Here is a 15697-nt window from a genome sequence, read left to right as displayed (position 1 = left end):
CAGCAAGCAACATTGATTACATACCAAACTAGATGCCATCTGCAAGCCAGGTAAAGTGTTTAAATGCACCAAGTTTTAACAAAGTATCAGATGTAAAACAAAGCAATTTGATCAAAATATTGCATTTCAATACATATCATAGCAGATTAAAAAATTTTTTTATCATGCAATAATTAGAAGCTGTAACACATTCTTTATGAATTTTTACAACTTGTACATGTCCCAGAAACTCTATAGAATCACTGTAAAACTACAGATTTGAAGAGCAATATCATGCACAGTTCAATATCATTTGACAAAAGATAATTATGAATATGGAGTAACTTTTACATTACATATTAATAAAACATTCTTATCCAGTTGAAAAAAATTACCTTTACTTGATTCATCTCCCATTGGTGTCGTTGCTGCCAGCATGTCATTCCTACTTTACATATATAACCTTATTAGAAAATAAACTTAATTTCAGCTTACCTTTCACTTCAAGTTCAATCTGTTGTTCTATCTTCTCCTGTAGTACTTTTTCTAGTGCTATAAAAGAAAAATAAGTGATTTAAGTTTTTAACTGTTTTAATTTTTTCTGGAGCTTAAGGTGTGTATTTTTTTAAAGACACTGACAAAGTTGACATTATAGACTAGGAATGAGCAAATATTTTTGACAAATATAAGTATATATATATATATATATATATATATATATATACAAAGCAGTAAGTGGCACGCACGGCTCCCAAATAGGGAAATGATGAGACGGTGTCTCATCATTTCCCTATTTGGGAGCCGTGAGTGCAGCTGACTGCTTTGTATATTTATGGACACCCACTCCGTGGTTGTCACCTGGAAGACACCAGCTTAATCATTATCCATTATTTTTGGATGAAGTGCTGCTGATTTCTACTTAATATATATATCTATATATATATATATATATATATATAATATTATATTATTTAGCCTATTATGTAACTAGAATTTTTTTTAATTACCCCCATTTTTAAGAAGCAAACATTTAATTAGCAACAACAGCCTCAGAAACCACACCAATAATTGATCAGCATAGATGAGTTTGCTAGAAGGAAAAAAAATTCTAATGGTTTCCAATACATTTGCCCATTCCTGTCTCAGACAATTAACACCCACACTAACATGTAAAAAGCACATGCAATAACAATGTAAAGATGTGAGCAGGTGTAGTTATATATCAAGTGTGATTTGTATTGAATGCTGTAAAGAATATCTTGTGAAGGGACATATCTGTACATGCCTTTACATGCCTCATATTTACGTGAATTATGCTTACATTTTAATACATTGCCAATTTTTTTTTACATTTTAATTGTTGTCCATTGCATACAGTGATATGCAAGAATTCATAGGTTGTAGGAACATGCAGTTGCCAACCTGTCACTTTCAGGTGAGTGTTGCACTCGGCTTGTCCTGCAGCATTAACTATTTTGCATGTGTATATGCCACTCTGCTTTGGAAGAACTTTCAATAGCTTTAAGCTGCAGAGTGACCCATCATTTCTTAAGAAACAAGCTGCAGACTCATCAACCAGAAGTTTGTTGAAGAGCCAGATAACACAAGGAGCAGGCATGCCCTTTATGATGCAAAACAGGGAGACATCGGTGCCTTCCTTTACAAAAGTTTCAGGGGGCAGTTTTTCAAGAAACGCTGGCACTACGGCACAAGATTCTATTAGATCTTCGTAAGGTATGATGTCCGGGTAGTATTCTCTGCTTCTTTGTCTTTCTAGATCTTGTGGTCTTTGCAATGGAGTAATAGATATACTGGAAGTTTTTGTGACGGTTTCCTGTTTAACTTCGTAAGAACTCTTAATTTGAATTTCTTTGTGAGTTTTAAAACTTTTTTTATCTGATTCAGGGACTATTTGCACTACTGCCTTGATGGCGGTTTCTTCAGCTAGGCAAGAATAAATTTTGGAAATTGTTAGTCAAAGTGCCTTTGAAATAAACTGCATAATACTATATAAAATTAGATCAAATTAGATAATTAGGTGGTTAGTATTATTAGTTTGCATTATAAATTATTTCTAAATGGTTCTTCTGTTAATTTCTCTGTGTTTAGTGCAATGGTTGTTACATTTCTAGTCAACCTATACATTACTAGTTTTCATAGTTTCATAGGAACATTTGATTAAATACAACTGAAGCTACAGTATACTGGTCAATCAATAAATATTTCTATGGGCTAGGCCTGCTAAAGGGCCATTTCAAATTCTAAGCACATATATTTCATGAGCGTTTAATTTCTGATCATACTGAGGCAAAATGAAGCAGAAATTAGAAGCGCAATGCTGAATATATATATATATATATATAATAGTTTCATTTGAGGAGCTCTATAATTAATTAGAAATGTCTCAATTGGTTATAAACCACTTAGAATAGTAGAGAATATGAACTGAGGAATGACTGTTATTACCTTAATGCACACACCCAATGTATTCATATATAAAGATTTATTTATTAAAATACAGTAAAAACAATTGTTAAAATATTCGAGATTTCATATTCACAAAACAGTTTTTCACCAAAAATAGCAATGACAACTTTCAGGCTTTTAATGGCCCATTCACTTTTACAGATATAACATATAGTTTTCACCCAATGCGTTTCATCTTAGGCAACTTCTTCAGGGGTGTTAATTTTCTTTATATTTTTATGTTTTTTTAATGATATAAATGATTTCCATTCATTGCTGACTGGTGCAGGTTATGCACCTAATGTAGTAGTAAACAATTTTGCTGAGATAATAGCAGTGTTCCTTTTTAAAAATTAAAGATTGTTTTTTATATTTCTATAGTAGTCTTATTTGAATTCCGCCGACAGAATGATTTGTAAGCTGAGTTCGTACTGTGGATTCTTAAAGACTTAAAATGTGGTTTTTAACTTTAGAAAACAGTTTTGAAATTCTCTGTGGTTGAAAAATCTCAAACTCCTCTGGGAACAAGCAATATTGCAGCAGCTCTGTTCAGTCTGGATTTCAAAAGAGATTTTACTTTTGAACTCCAGACTGAACAGAGCTGCTGCAATATTGCTGGTACTCAGAGGAGATTGAGATTTTTCATACAGAGAATTTCAAAACTGTTTTCTAAAGATTAAAGCCAGATTTTAAGTATTTAAGAATTCTCAGTATGAACTCAGATTACAAATCATTCTGTCGGCGGAATTCAAATAAGACTACTATAGAAATATAAAAAACAATCTTTAATTTTTAAAAAGGAACACTGCTATTATCTCAGCAAAATTGTTTACTACTACATTAGGTGCATAACCTGCACCAGTCAGCAATGAATGGAAATCATTTATATCATTAAAAAACATAAAAATATAAAGAAAATTAACACCCCTGAAGAAGTCGCCTAAGACAAAATGTGTTGGGTGAAAACTATATGTTATATCTGTAAAAGTGAATGGGCCATTAAAAGCCTGAAAGTTGTCATTGCTATTTTTGGTGAAAAACTGTTTTGTGAAAGTGAAATCTCAAATATTTTAACAATTGTTTTTACTGTATTTTAATAAATAAATCTTTTTATATGAATACATTGGGTGTGTGCATTAAGGTAATAACAGTCATTCCTCAGTTCATATTCTCTACTATTCTAAGTGGTTTATAACCAATTGAGACATTTCTAATTAATTATAGCGCTCCTCAAATAAAACTATTTTATATTATTTCTCTAAGGACCATATTGGCAAGGGGCTTCTATTTGAGGTAGCAGCATAAGATAACTACTAAACTATTTTTGTTTAATGTGACATTCTGGATCACACTCAAAAGGTATATCATAAAAGGAATACCTTGGTTAAAGCGCAACAAGGATTATTTTGTTATATCTATATCTATCTATATATATATATATCTATATATCTATATATCTATACATATATACAGTGTGTATATATATATATATACTACATTTTTATATACATTCCCTTGCACATTGTAAATACATAAATTATATATACATATATATAATTGTTTTAATCATTTTGTATTTTATTTTTTTACTTAGTGTATAAGTAACAGTCCCCATTATTAAAATTTAGTAGTTTCAGAAAATGAGGATTGAAACGTCTCTCCTTAGCATGTTTAGCCCTCAGCAGTGACAAATATTAGCAGCCTAACAAATAAAATTGATCACCATGCAGCTATAGAAAAGTACTGAAGAGCTGAATACTGTTTAGAATTGCTAGATCTTTTTAACTACAGTATAGAAGTCATCACTTTATAAGTGCCGCTTTATAGTATAAGGTTGTAATGCCATATTTGTGGTTTTAAGTCTAGCTATTAACAAATAAAGCTAATTAGGGTGAGAAAGAACCATCATTTTACTTATTTGGAAACACTGTAGGTAAGCTGTAATAGCAAAATTAATAGCCACCTTCTACAGTTAGTACTGCAGTAGTTGTCTTCTCTCCATATTCATTATGTACAGTGCAACTGTATGTGCCTTGATCTGTCAGCTGAACAATCTCTATTGTAAGCAACATGACATTTCCATTTTTCGACATTTTAACTCTTGCTGAGTCCTGTAGGATTTGGTCTTCATGCTTCCAAATAAATTGTAGGTTTCCATCTTGCACAGCACAGATAAACTGGGCTATTTCCCCGCACTTCACTGTCATGTCATGCAGTTTGAGCAGGATTTTCGGTTTTAGATCACTGGTATCTTGCACTTCAGCTTTGCTAGGCTCCTCTGTTGAGATTTGGCAGACCATTTCTTTATGGTGTGTTTCCAGTTTCTTCATCGATGATGCGTTTATTGTAGACCTTTCGGAAACACTTTCAAAAACCTGTATACCTTCTTCAGAGGAAAGGCCTTGTACTGAATTAAACTCTTTTAAATACACTGTGGCTTCTGACACTGACTTTGTGCTGACAGACTCTGTAATGCTTTTCGCGGAGCTTGTAAAGCTTTGACTAACTACCGATTGCACTGTGTAATCATGTGAAGAAAAAAAAAGAAAATTAACAACTAAATTGTCCATTGGTCCTTATGAGAAAAACAAATACGTTGATCAAGACGACTTAAACAGACCACTTGAGTATACTGCATGCCAAATGCATGCTCGTTTACAAAAAGTGACAAAGGATGGAGCACTGGAAATTCATGCTGACATAGAAGGTGGCATCTTCTTTCGTTGTCGCTTTCCAAATTTCAGATTTAGAATGTTCTTTATTGATCCACAGTAAGAGTGATACCTGTTTTACTACTGGAATTAAAATATAAATTTGGATACGTTAAATAATTTAGCTAAGATTGATTCAACTGATAAATTTTGCTGCACTGCAGGCTCAAAGTGAAAATGTTTTCCATGTGAACAAAAGTAAGGTTCTAGAGTATTGGCAATGTTGTAGACACTGGGAAGGTCAGTATAAGGAGGTGGGTTTGTGTTGTATGAAGATTTGAGAAGAAAATAAAGTGTCATTAGTTCAAATTCATTCTATAGGAGTAAATTAACTGCAGAAGGTGAATACTGTAAGAAGGACAAAAATATTATTAGTAAGAGTGCAGTTGTGCCAGTTGTCAATATTTATCCCCCAGGAAGTGAGGGGCATTTACCTTCAGGAGTCACTGTTAAAGTGGCTACACAAGACACTTCACCAGCAATATTCCTTGCATTGCAAATATACTCTCCAACATGCTCTACGAAAGCATCCACTATAATAAGTATAGCGGTATTTGTAGATTCGTCAAAATGAAAAACTATATTTTTGGAAGGAAAAACTGTTTTTTGGTTGTGAAACCACTGAATTTCTGGCTTCGGCAAGCCGCAAACTCTTGCAACGAAGCGCACAGTCTCCCCGCTCTTTACTGAGCAGCTTGAAATAGGCTGAATGAAGACGGGAATTTGTGTAACCAGCTCCTTCTTAAATGACCCAGGCGAAGCAATCTGCCAATGGGGAACTGCTATAACCTCCGTTGCATTTTTAAACCCTGAAAAGAAGCAATTACCATTTTATTTTAAAAACTTGGCTTGCAGATGGTTATAGTTATGTAAAATGAGATTAACACTGCCCAACCAATATACAGAGTGTGTGTTCAGGTCTTCATAAAAGAAAAAAGAGTGCCAAGTTATCAAATTATGGGTCTAGAGCCCAAAAAGTTTTGCTCAGTTTAACTATAAGGCTCCTCGCATTCACTAGACACTTCACTATCTTTTGACAACTACTGACCGTGGATAGTAGTGAGTGTCAAATAATGACCAGGCCTGAAAGAAAAATGTTGAGGAGTTCGACCAAACCATTGATACTCTCAGGCATAATGGCCCTTCTGGCAAATTCCTGACTGTGAAAATACATTTACTATGATGTACCACTAGATTTGAATTACCAAAATATGAGATTAAGGTCAGTAAGGATACAGCAGTTAAAATGTATTATATTACAACAAATACTGTCCATTGTTTGTGATATTTTATTTGTGCAACTGGATTAATGTTTTGTTTGTGTGACATCGTTATCTGTTTGATGTGTTTTGTTTTATTACCTATGCGCCTTAACTTTTGATTTCCTTGTGACACAGAAAGACTGCACCTTTGAATATATATGATCAACGGGATGGAGAAGAGCTGACAGAAATGCATCACAGAGGAAAAAGAAAGATAATGACGTACCAAAGAACAAGGGAGGCAACACTGCTAATCCATATTCTGGAGAAGAATATGTATGCTTTAATTACATAGATAATGTTTGTTTTAGTGGAATTAGTCAACAATGGCAGACAAAGACTATTTTAGACCACTGTTAAAATGATTGACATATACAGTATGTACATACAGAAGATTTCTGCCTATATACCTTCAAGCCGGAGATGTGCAGTGCATGAGACTTGGCCAAGGGCATTGCTTGCAGCGAAAGTGTAAATGCCTTCATCTTCAGCGTAAGCTTCTGCAATTTCAAGTTGATAGGTGTCTTCATACTGGGTCATTTTAAAGAAGCGTGATGGTTTGATCTCCTTGTCTTTGCTGTACCAGGAAACCTTAAGATCTGTATTAATAAAAATAGTATATCATACCTTCAAGTTTGTGATTTCTATTTTTTTTAAAAAAGTAATAATATGTGGGATTTGGGTTAAGTGTATTAGTGTGACATTCATCATGGTGACACATTCATTATGTTGACATTGGCCATGTCGACAATCAGCATCATGCTGGCATGGATGCAATGTCAACATGGTCAGAATGTTGACAACGTGGTTTTAATGTAAGTATATCCCTAACCCTAAACCTTGTACCTAAGAATAACCCATAAAGCTAACCCCTAATCCTAAAAATAATCCCTAATCCTAACCCCTAAACCTATGAACAACCACTAAACCTAACCCTTAAACCTAAGAATAGCCACTAACCCTAAACCTAGAAATAACCCTTAACCTAACCTCTAAATGTCAGAATAACGCTTAAAACTAACCTCTAAACCTAAGAATAACTCCTAAACCTAACCCCGAAACCTAAGAATAATCCCTAAAACTAACCCCTAAATTTAAGAATAACCCCAACCAATAACCCTAACCCCTAAACCTAAGAATAATCCCTAATCCTATACCGTAAACCTAAGAATAGCCACTAAACCTAACCCCTAAACCTAAAAATAACCACTAAACCTAACCCCAAAACCTAAGAATAACCACTAACACTAAACCCTAAACCTAAGAATAACCCCTAAACACCAAACCTATAAAGCTAACCCCTAATCCTAAAAATAATCCCTAATCCTAACCCCTAAACCTATGAACAGCCAATAAACCTAACCCCTAAACCTAATAATAGCCACTAACCCTAAACCTAGAAATAACCCTTAACCTAACCTCTAAATGTCAGAATAACGCTTAAAACTAACCTCTAAACCTAAGAATAACTCCTAAACCTAACCCCGAAACCTAAGAATAATCCCTAAAACTAACCCCTAAATTTAAGAATAACCCCAACCAATAACCCTAACCCCTAAACCTAAGAATAATCCCTAATCCTATACCGTAAATCTAAGAATAGCCACTAAACCTAACCCCTAAACCTAAAAATAACCACTAAACCTAACCCCAAAAACTAAGAATAACCACTAACACTAACCTCTAAACCTAAGAATAACCCCTAAACACCAAACCTAACAATAATCCCTAAAAATAACCCCTAAATTTAAGAATAATCCATAAAACCAACCCCTAACCCTAAAAATAACCCCTAAACCCAAGAACTGCCCCTAACCCAATCCCATAAATATAAGAATAACCCCTAAAACTAAACCCTATAATGAAGAGTAATCTTTAAACCTAATCCCTAAACCTAAGAATAATCCATAAACCTAACCCCTAAACCTAGTAATAACCCCTAGGCCTAACCCCTAAACCTAAGAATAATCCTTAAACCTAACCCCTAAAAATAATCTGTAAACCTAACCCCTAAACCTAAGAATAATCCCTAAGCATAACCCCTAAACCTAAAAATTAACCCCTAAACCTAAGAATAACCCTAACCCCTAAACCTAAATATAATCCCTAAAACTAACACCTAAACCTACAAATAAAACCTGAACCTAATCCCTAAACCTAAACTCTAAACCTAAAAATAACCCCTATACCTAAGAATAATCCCTAAATCTATACCTTAAACCTAAAAATAGCCACTAAACCTAACCCCTAAATTTAAGAATAACCACTAACCCTAACCCCTAAACCTAGAAATAACGCTTAACCCAGAGGTTCCCAACGCGGTCCTCAAGGCACCACCAACAGTCCAGGATTTATGTATATCCATGGCTCAGCACAGGTGGTTAAATCAAATCAAATTAATTTAGGTGCTAATTAATTCACCTGTGGCCAAGCATGGATACATTTAAAACCTGGACCGTTGGGGTGCCTTGGGGACTGCGTTTGGGAACCTCTGCCTTAACCTAACCTCTAAATGTAAGAATTACACCTAAAACTAACCTCTAAACCTAAGAATAACCCCTAACCCCTAAACATATGAATAATCCCTAAAGGTAACCTCGAAACCTAAGAATAATCCCTAAACATAACCCCTAAACCTAAGAATAACCCCTAACCCCCAAACATAAGAATAATCCCTAAAAATAACCCCTACATGTAAGAATAATCCATGAAACCAACCTCTAAACCTAAGAATAACCCCTAAACCTAACCCCTAAACCTAACCCCTAAACCTAAGAATTGCACCTAATCTAAATCTAAGAATAACCCCTAAAACTACCCCCTAAACCGAAGAATAATCCTTAAACCTAATCCCTAAACCTAAGAATAATCTGTAAATCTAAACCCTAAACCTAGTAATAACCCCTAGGCCTAACCCCTAAACCTAAGAATAATCCTTAAACCTAACCCCTAAAAATATTCCATAAACCTAACCCCTAAACCTAAAAATAATCCTAAACATAACCCCTAAACCTAAAAATTAACCCCTAAACCTAAGAATAACCCCAACCCCTAAACCCAAGAACAACCACTAACACTAACCTTAAACCTAAGTATAATCCCTAAAACTAACCCCTAAACCTAATAATAAATTATAACCCCCTAAAATGAAGAATAACCCCTAAAAGTAGCTCTAAACCTAATGATCACATTTTGACAATCTCAAGATTTTGGGCTGGATTTAATGGCATCTGAGATCGCCGGAGGTGTGGGTTGCAGGCAGATCTTTTTTAAAGGGGCATTCCCTTACAATGCATGGTCTTGCCTTATAAGTAATTGCCCCTTTAAAAAAATGTCAGAGTTCGGCTGGAAACCCGTACCTTTGGCCAACTCGGACCACATTACATCCAGCCCTTTATCTGTCAACATTCTGTCCATGTTGATATTTTCCAAGGGGTCTACATTTATGATGTCAACATTTTAACCATGTCAAAATAATAAATGTCAACATTATAAATGTTGACATTGTTACCATCAACAATTTGCCCGCATGCAGTGAGATTGTATCACCAGTGTCAAATACTCAAATACTGCATAAAGATATTGACAGATGATTTGGGTGACCATTGTAATATCTATACTATTTGCATACTACTGGTTCTATTGAATACAGTGCCATAGCAGTCACCAAGCACACTATCATGGTCTCATAACAGTTGAAGGCCCAATCTGCAACAGTATATGCTCAAAATCAGCTACTTCCAATGGCAATATACTGCAGAAATGTTACTTCTGCTCTGTCCATATTCTTATGCACAAAGGTGGCTAAAGTCTAGAGATAAGAGAATTGTCACCACAACCAAAGACCCTAACTGCTCTTTCTTATAAGACAAAAGGTTAGCATCAGAGATATCAGAGACTTTCACAATTGTAACTTTGTTACCTCCCAAGGGTGTAGCTACCATAGGTGCACGGAGTGCAGCTGCTATGGGGCCCAAGGCTGAGAGGGGCCCGCCTTCCCTGTCACAGTTACATGTAATATATACATTTTTCATCATTGGGTGGTACATAGGGGCCCTTACAAACTTTTGACTTGGAACCTGCACTATATCTAGTTATGCCCCAGGAGCTGCTCATTGTAATGTAGTATAAAATGAACTGGAGGACATCATAATGGGTCACAGTATAAAGTTGATGCACTATAGTGTAGCATAATATGAACTGAGGGCCCTGCAATGTGACATAATATGAATTGTTGACACTGTAATGTAGCATAATATGAACTGGGGAACTATAATGTGACATTGTAATATGAATTTGGGACACTATGTCATAATGTGAGTTGGGGGTACTGTGTTGCATAATGTGTACTGGCAGCCCTACAATGTGATATGAGAACTAGGTTCCTACTATGGTTCAGAAAATAAAATAGGGCACTACTATGGTGCATAACATTAACTAGGGCACTACTATGGTTCAGAAAATTAACTAGTGCACTACTATACGGCATAACATTAGCAACTGCTGCGGAGAGGTGTCTCTCTAGAAGCATTAGGACAGGGGCCCCTTCAAGATGTTGCTATGGGACCACAAATTTCTGGCTATGCCCCTGTTACCACCGCTTACAATGGTGCCAATAGACACCTATTGGGATGTAGAAAGTAGTTAAATCATCAAGTGGTGAGAAGCAAAGCTTTTCACTGCAAAAAAGTAGCACCATCCCAGGATGGCGTAACCTGCCCCATCCCAGGATGGCATGACCTTTTTACATAGAGTTGAGTGCTGTTGTAGACTCTGGATCCTTCTCTCCGTCTGGATCAGTCTGTGCATGCACCAACAACAGCAGCAAATGAACAATATATAAATAAGGAAATTAATTATCACTTTGGCTTTACCGTTAGGCAATTAGGTTATTGGTGAAAGGCATGTCATTGTTACAGAGCAGGGAGATGTTCACCTGGTACCACACATGTACTGCCGGAACTACATTATGTTATGATAGTTTCTATCACCCATTAGCCACCGATGATAAACAGAAAATGGACACTACAATACTAATATATTGCTCTGTTTCTCAATTTGTTCAACTGACCTGTGCCAGAGACGCGACACTGGAAGACGGCAGACTGCCCTTCTGCAGTAATGGCTTCTCGGAGAGGAATGATAATTTCAGGGGGGTACAATGGTGCCTCAAGATCCGGGGACACTACTTCTGGCACTAAAATAAAAGGCAGGATTAGTCAGTTTAGCCACAGTCTCAGCCGGTAATGCCCCGACCACATTTCCAGATTTTATAAAACTATGCAGAAGTGTCTTTTATATGACTTAGAATGTGTATACTAACTCGCAGAGGTCAAATACAAGGAAAGCTTATTCTGATGGACATTTAAAAAAAATAATAATAATCTATATTATTCATATTTGTAAAATATGGAAGGACAACTAAACTTAATATATTATTAAAAAATAATGGGGTCTATTTACTAAGCCTTGGAGAGCAATAAAGTGTCCAGAGATAAAGTACCAACCAACTAGCTCCTAACATTTTCCAAACAAAGTCTGCAACACAGCAGTTAGGAGCTGATTAACTGGTACTTTATCCTTGTCCACTTTATCACTCTCTAAGGCTTAGTACATACTGTAGACCCCTATATCTTCAAACAATCACATAGTTACATTCCTCATAAAATGACAGATTAGATTAGGCCAGAGGTTCCCAAACTGTGTGCCGTGGCTCCCTGGGGTGCCTTGGGACACTTGCAGGGGTGCCCTGGGTTGGTGGTCAAGGACCAATTCAAATTATTCATGGTCAATATAATAGGCAAAACCAGTGCTGGTGGCTGCCAGTCATAAAATATGTGGCCAAACAGAAGTAAATCTTGTCCCTCACCACACAACTGACCATAAGGATGACATATAAATAAACGCAATCTAATTAATGTAATATTTCTTTCTAAATTTCTCAATAAGAAATTTTTGGCCTTGGGGTGCCGTGAAAAAAATTCTTATATTCTAGGGCGCCGTGATTCAAAAAAATTTGGAAACCACTGGATAAGGCTAAACCATGCCTTGTAAGTGATTGCCCCTTTAAAAAAGAGTCAGAGTTCAGCCGGCATCCCTCACGGCCGCTGATATCGGACTTACATCCTATATGTTGGATGCAGTATAAAGTTGCCATACTGTAAATGCTCCTAACTGTCCAGAATTTAAAAAGGCTTATCCAAAACATCACAAGCTGATAGTCCATCTTGTAGTATCTTTTTTGAACTAAAATTTTTGAAAGAATCCCCACCTTCGACTGTCAGTGTAGCAGATGTACAGGCCATCCCAGAATCATTGCTGGCTTCACATGTGTACAGTGCTGCATCCTCAGGGAATGCCTCTATTAGCAATAGGGTGTATTCCTGCCCATCGTGAAGGAACTTGGACTTGAAGCCTGGAGAAAGCTGTGTTGAATCCTTAAACCAAGCTACCGTGGGCTGTGGCCTGCCGCTCACTACGGTACAGAAGCGAGCCGGTTTGCCAGATTCCACGTGCACAGGTTCAAGTTTTTGTAATATCACAGGAGGCTCTGGAGCTGGTAAATATATAAAAAAAAGATTAGATAACAATATATATCTACATGAGCAAAAAAAGCTGCCCGTAGTAAATACAAAGTGTAAGCTCATTGGGGAAGGGACTGATGTGAATTATTAAACATTCTCTGCGGAATATGTGAGTGCTAGTGAGGTGCAGGGATGTGCAGGCAGGGGAGGCAGTGCCTCCTCTGTCATTAATGATTAAAATAATACAAAGAAGATACTTATGACACATATTATTTGTCATAAGTACCTTCTTTATATTAATATAATAATTTTCCTACTTTAAATTAGTTTGGGAGGCACTGAGAGCAGTACCTCCCGTTGACAATGGAAACTGGGGATAAAGCAGGGGGCGGAGCCAAACAGTGGGCTGTAAAAGCCCATTTACAAAAGTGAGGAATGCGGCACCTATATAAGTGCCTCGTTGACAAGGACGGGCTTTCAGCCCACATCAAAGCCCGCCCGTGACAACGAGGCAGATGTGATTGGACAGTGGATCCAGTGCTAGATCTGCTGGTCCAATCACCCATATGCGGCGGGACCCGGCGGATTGCAGAGTAACACACCAGGCAGCAGAGGATGTGACATGGGAGTACTTGCGGCGGCCGGCATCTTCCTTCTCCTTCATCCTCTTCTGTCCTCCCAGCCGGCAGCAGCTGCAGCAGCACCTGCACCCGCATTATCTCGGATGGAGGGGCTCTGCACACGTGTGCCCAGGACCCAGGTAAGAAAAGTGTGCAGCTGGGCTGGACGTGTGTTGCTTGCATGATGTGTGAGTGCAGCAGTGCCTCCATGGCCATCGACCGCACTGCACGTCACTTTGGTGCGGTGATGTCAGTGGCTGGGGAGACACTGGCTAGTATCAGAGTCAGATTTACCCACACATACAGTATATGATTTGGTGGTGAGTTTTGACTATAAAAATGATTAGAATAACACAAATATGACATGAATAATACAAAGATGATATTTATAAGTTATAAAAAAATCTTCTTTGTATTATTCTTATCATTTTTGTAGTCAAGACTCTGGAGTATAGTGGAGTATGACAGATGAGGCTCTGCCTACGCTGACCGCACGTCACTGGTCAGCGTTATATAAGTAACGGTTATAAAATAAATTATGGATAGGTTTTCATTGATTTATTTAAGTACCTGACTATTAACTACCAAATATTTGTACAAGGAGGAGCAGATGAAAGTGCAAAATACAGGAAATACATTTTTATCTTGAGAACATCTAAGGTGAGTATCAAATGATTTCACTATTCATTCCCTCACCATTCACATAGAGAGTAACAGAACTCCTGTTTTTGCCAGCCAAAAAGGTGTATTCTCCGCTGTCGCTTATCTGAGTTTCGGTGATGCACATGCGATGTACGCGTCTTTCCACAATGTACTCGTATCTCTCTTCCACGTGGAAATTGATGTCAATGCCATCCTTCATCCAGCGGGCATCTACGTCATCCTCATTGACTTCAAACTCAACCACTGCCCGTTGTCTCTCAACAGCCTAGAGATGAAACAACACATTTATAGGGTAATACAAAATAGTATTTTAGAAAATAATCAAGAAAATGTCAGTTGAAATAAACGTATCAACTAATTCAAGATAATGTATATTTTAGAAAGCAGCTGTGCCAATTTAACAAAAATAACCATAAAATAATCTATTTAAAAAAATATTTTTTATGTTTTTATATATCACTATAAAAGAAAAATATAAAAAAAGTACCTGAACTGCTTTGCTAACACATGTGATACGGACATCACGACCTTCCACGTGTAAGCTGGCTGTGGACATGTTTCCACCAGCAACCGCAGAGTATTGTCCAGCATCAGACATGCGCACAATAGGAATTACGAGGCGGTGAACATATCTCTCACTTTGAATTTTTACTCTGAATTAAAAATAAAAACATAGAAACAGCAGATATTATATTCCGATAACAATGATCTTCTTGCCTGTAAAAATGTTTTCTTATTTTCAAAGTAGTGTTTTGAAACAGAAATAAACTTAGTTACCTGTCCGTGACTTGGAGCTCTTGTCCATCCTTCATCCATTGAACATTCAAGTCAGGTTCAGAGATCTCACATTCAAATGTTGCTCTTTTCTTCTCAAGAACTTTAATTTCCTTTATTGGTTTTCTGAATTCTATGTGACGGGCTAGAGGAAAGTAGCACAGAAAAATTACAGTCAAAATACTTATTGATAAGAATTTATTTTACACACACAATATATATATATATATATATATATATATATATATACATACAGTGCTCGAAGTTTGCAGCCACGTTCCAATTACTGTGGCCAGCAGTGATCGGGAAGCATGCTGCTTCCCCTCCCCACCTGGTGGCTGCAGAACAGGTAGTCCGCAGCAACCCCCTCCCCACCTGGTGGCTGTAGAGCCGGCAGTCCACGGCACTCCTCTCCCCACCTGGCAGCTGCATAGCAGGTGGCCCGTGGCACCACCCTCCCCATCCCAGGGAGGAGAGCAAATCAAAGGAGGCGCGTCGGGAGAGATGAGCAAGACGGTGGCATCTGTAAGACAAGATCTCACCCAGTTGATGAGCTCCTGTGGCTCCCACAAGGACCTGGCCAAGAAGTGAGTGTCAGGGTGGGCAATGGGCTTCTCTAGGTGTACAATGCATAGAGAGGATGTACTGTGTTGCTATGCAGCCACACTGGTGCTAGTACAAAGTACAATGGTGCAGTG

The 15697-nt window shown here is 37.1% G+C and overlaps 1 protein-coding gene across 29 annotated transcripts in view; it reads right to left on the bottom strand.

Moving 5' to 3' along the window:
* Nucleotides 1-15697, bottom strand: part of TTN (titin) — a 302099-nt gene that overhangs the window by 222006 nt on the left and 64396 nt on the right. For 28 of the 29 annotated variants that reach the window (XM_063933349.1, XM_063933371.1, XM_063933359.1 and 25 more), the window contains 9 exons: nt 15003-15144; nt 14713-14878; nt 14259-14490; nt 12690-12974; nt 11490-11615; nt 6829-7017; nt 4409-4963; nt 1402-1923; nt 475-531 (listed from right to left, as the gene is read on the bottom strand). In XM_063933349.1, the coding sequence (XP_063789419.1) occupies nt 475-531; nt 1402-1923; nt 4409-4963; nt 6829-7017; nt 11490-11615; nt 12690-12974; nt 14259-14490; nt 14713-14878; nt 15003-15144 (2274 nt within the window). The remainder of the gene's footprint in view (nt 1-474; nt 532-1401; nt 1924-4408; nt 4964-6828; nt 7018-11489; nt 11616-12689; nt 12975-14258; nt 14491-14712; nt 14879-15002; nt 15145-15697) is intronic. The other variant, XM_063933367.1, reaches the window with a different exon arrangement.

This window comes from Pseudophryne corroboree, chromosome 7, assembly GCF_028390025.1.
Source record: "Pseudophryne corroboree isolate aPseCor3 chromosome 7, aPseCor3.hap2, whole genome shotgun sequence".
NCBI classification, from domain to species: domain Eukaryota; kingdom Metazoa; phylum Chordata; class Amphibia; order Anura; family Myobatrachidae; genus Pseudophryne; species Pseudophryne corroboree.
This window is presented reverse-complemented; position numbering and strand designations above follow the sequence as displayed.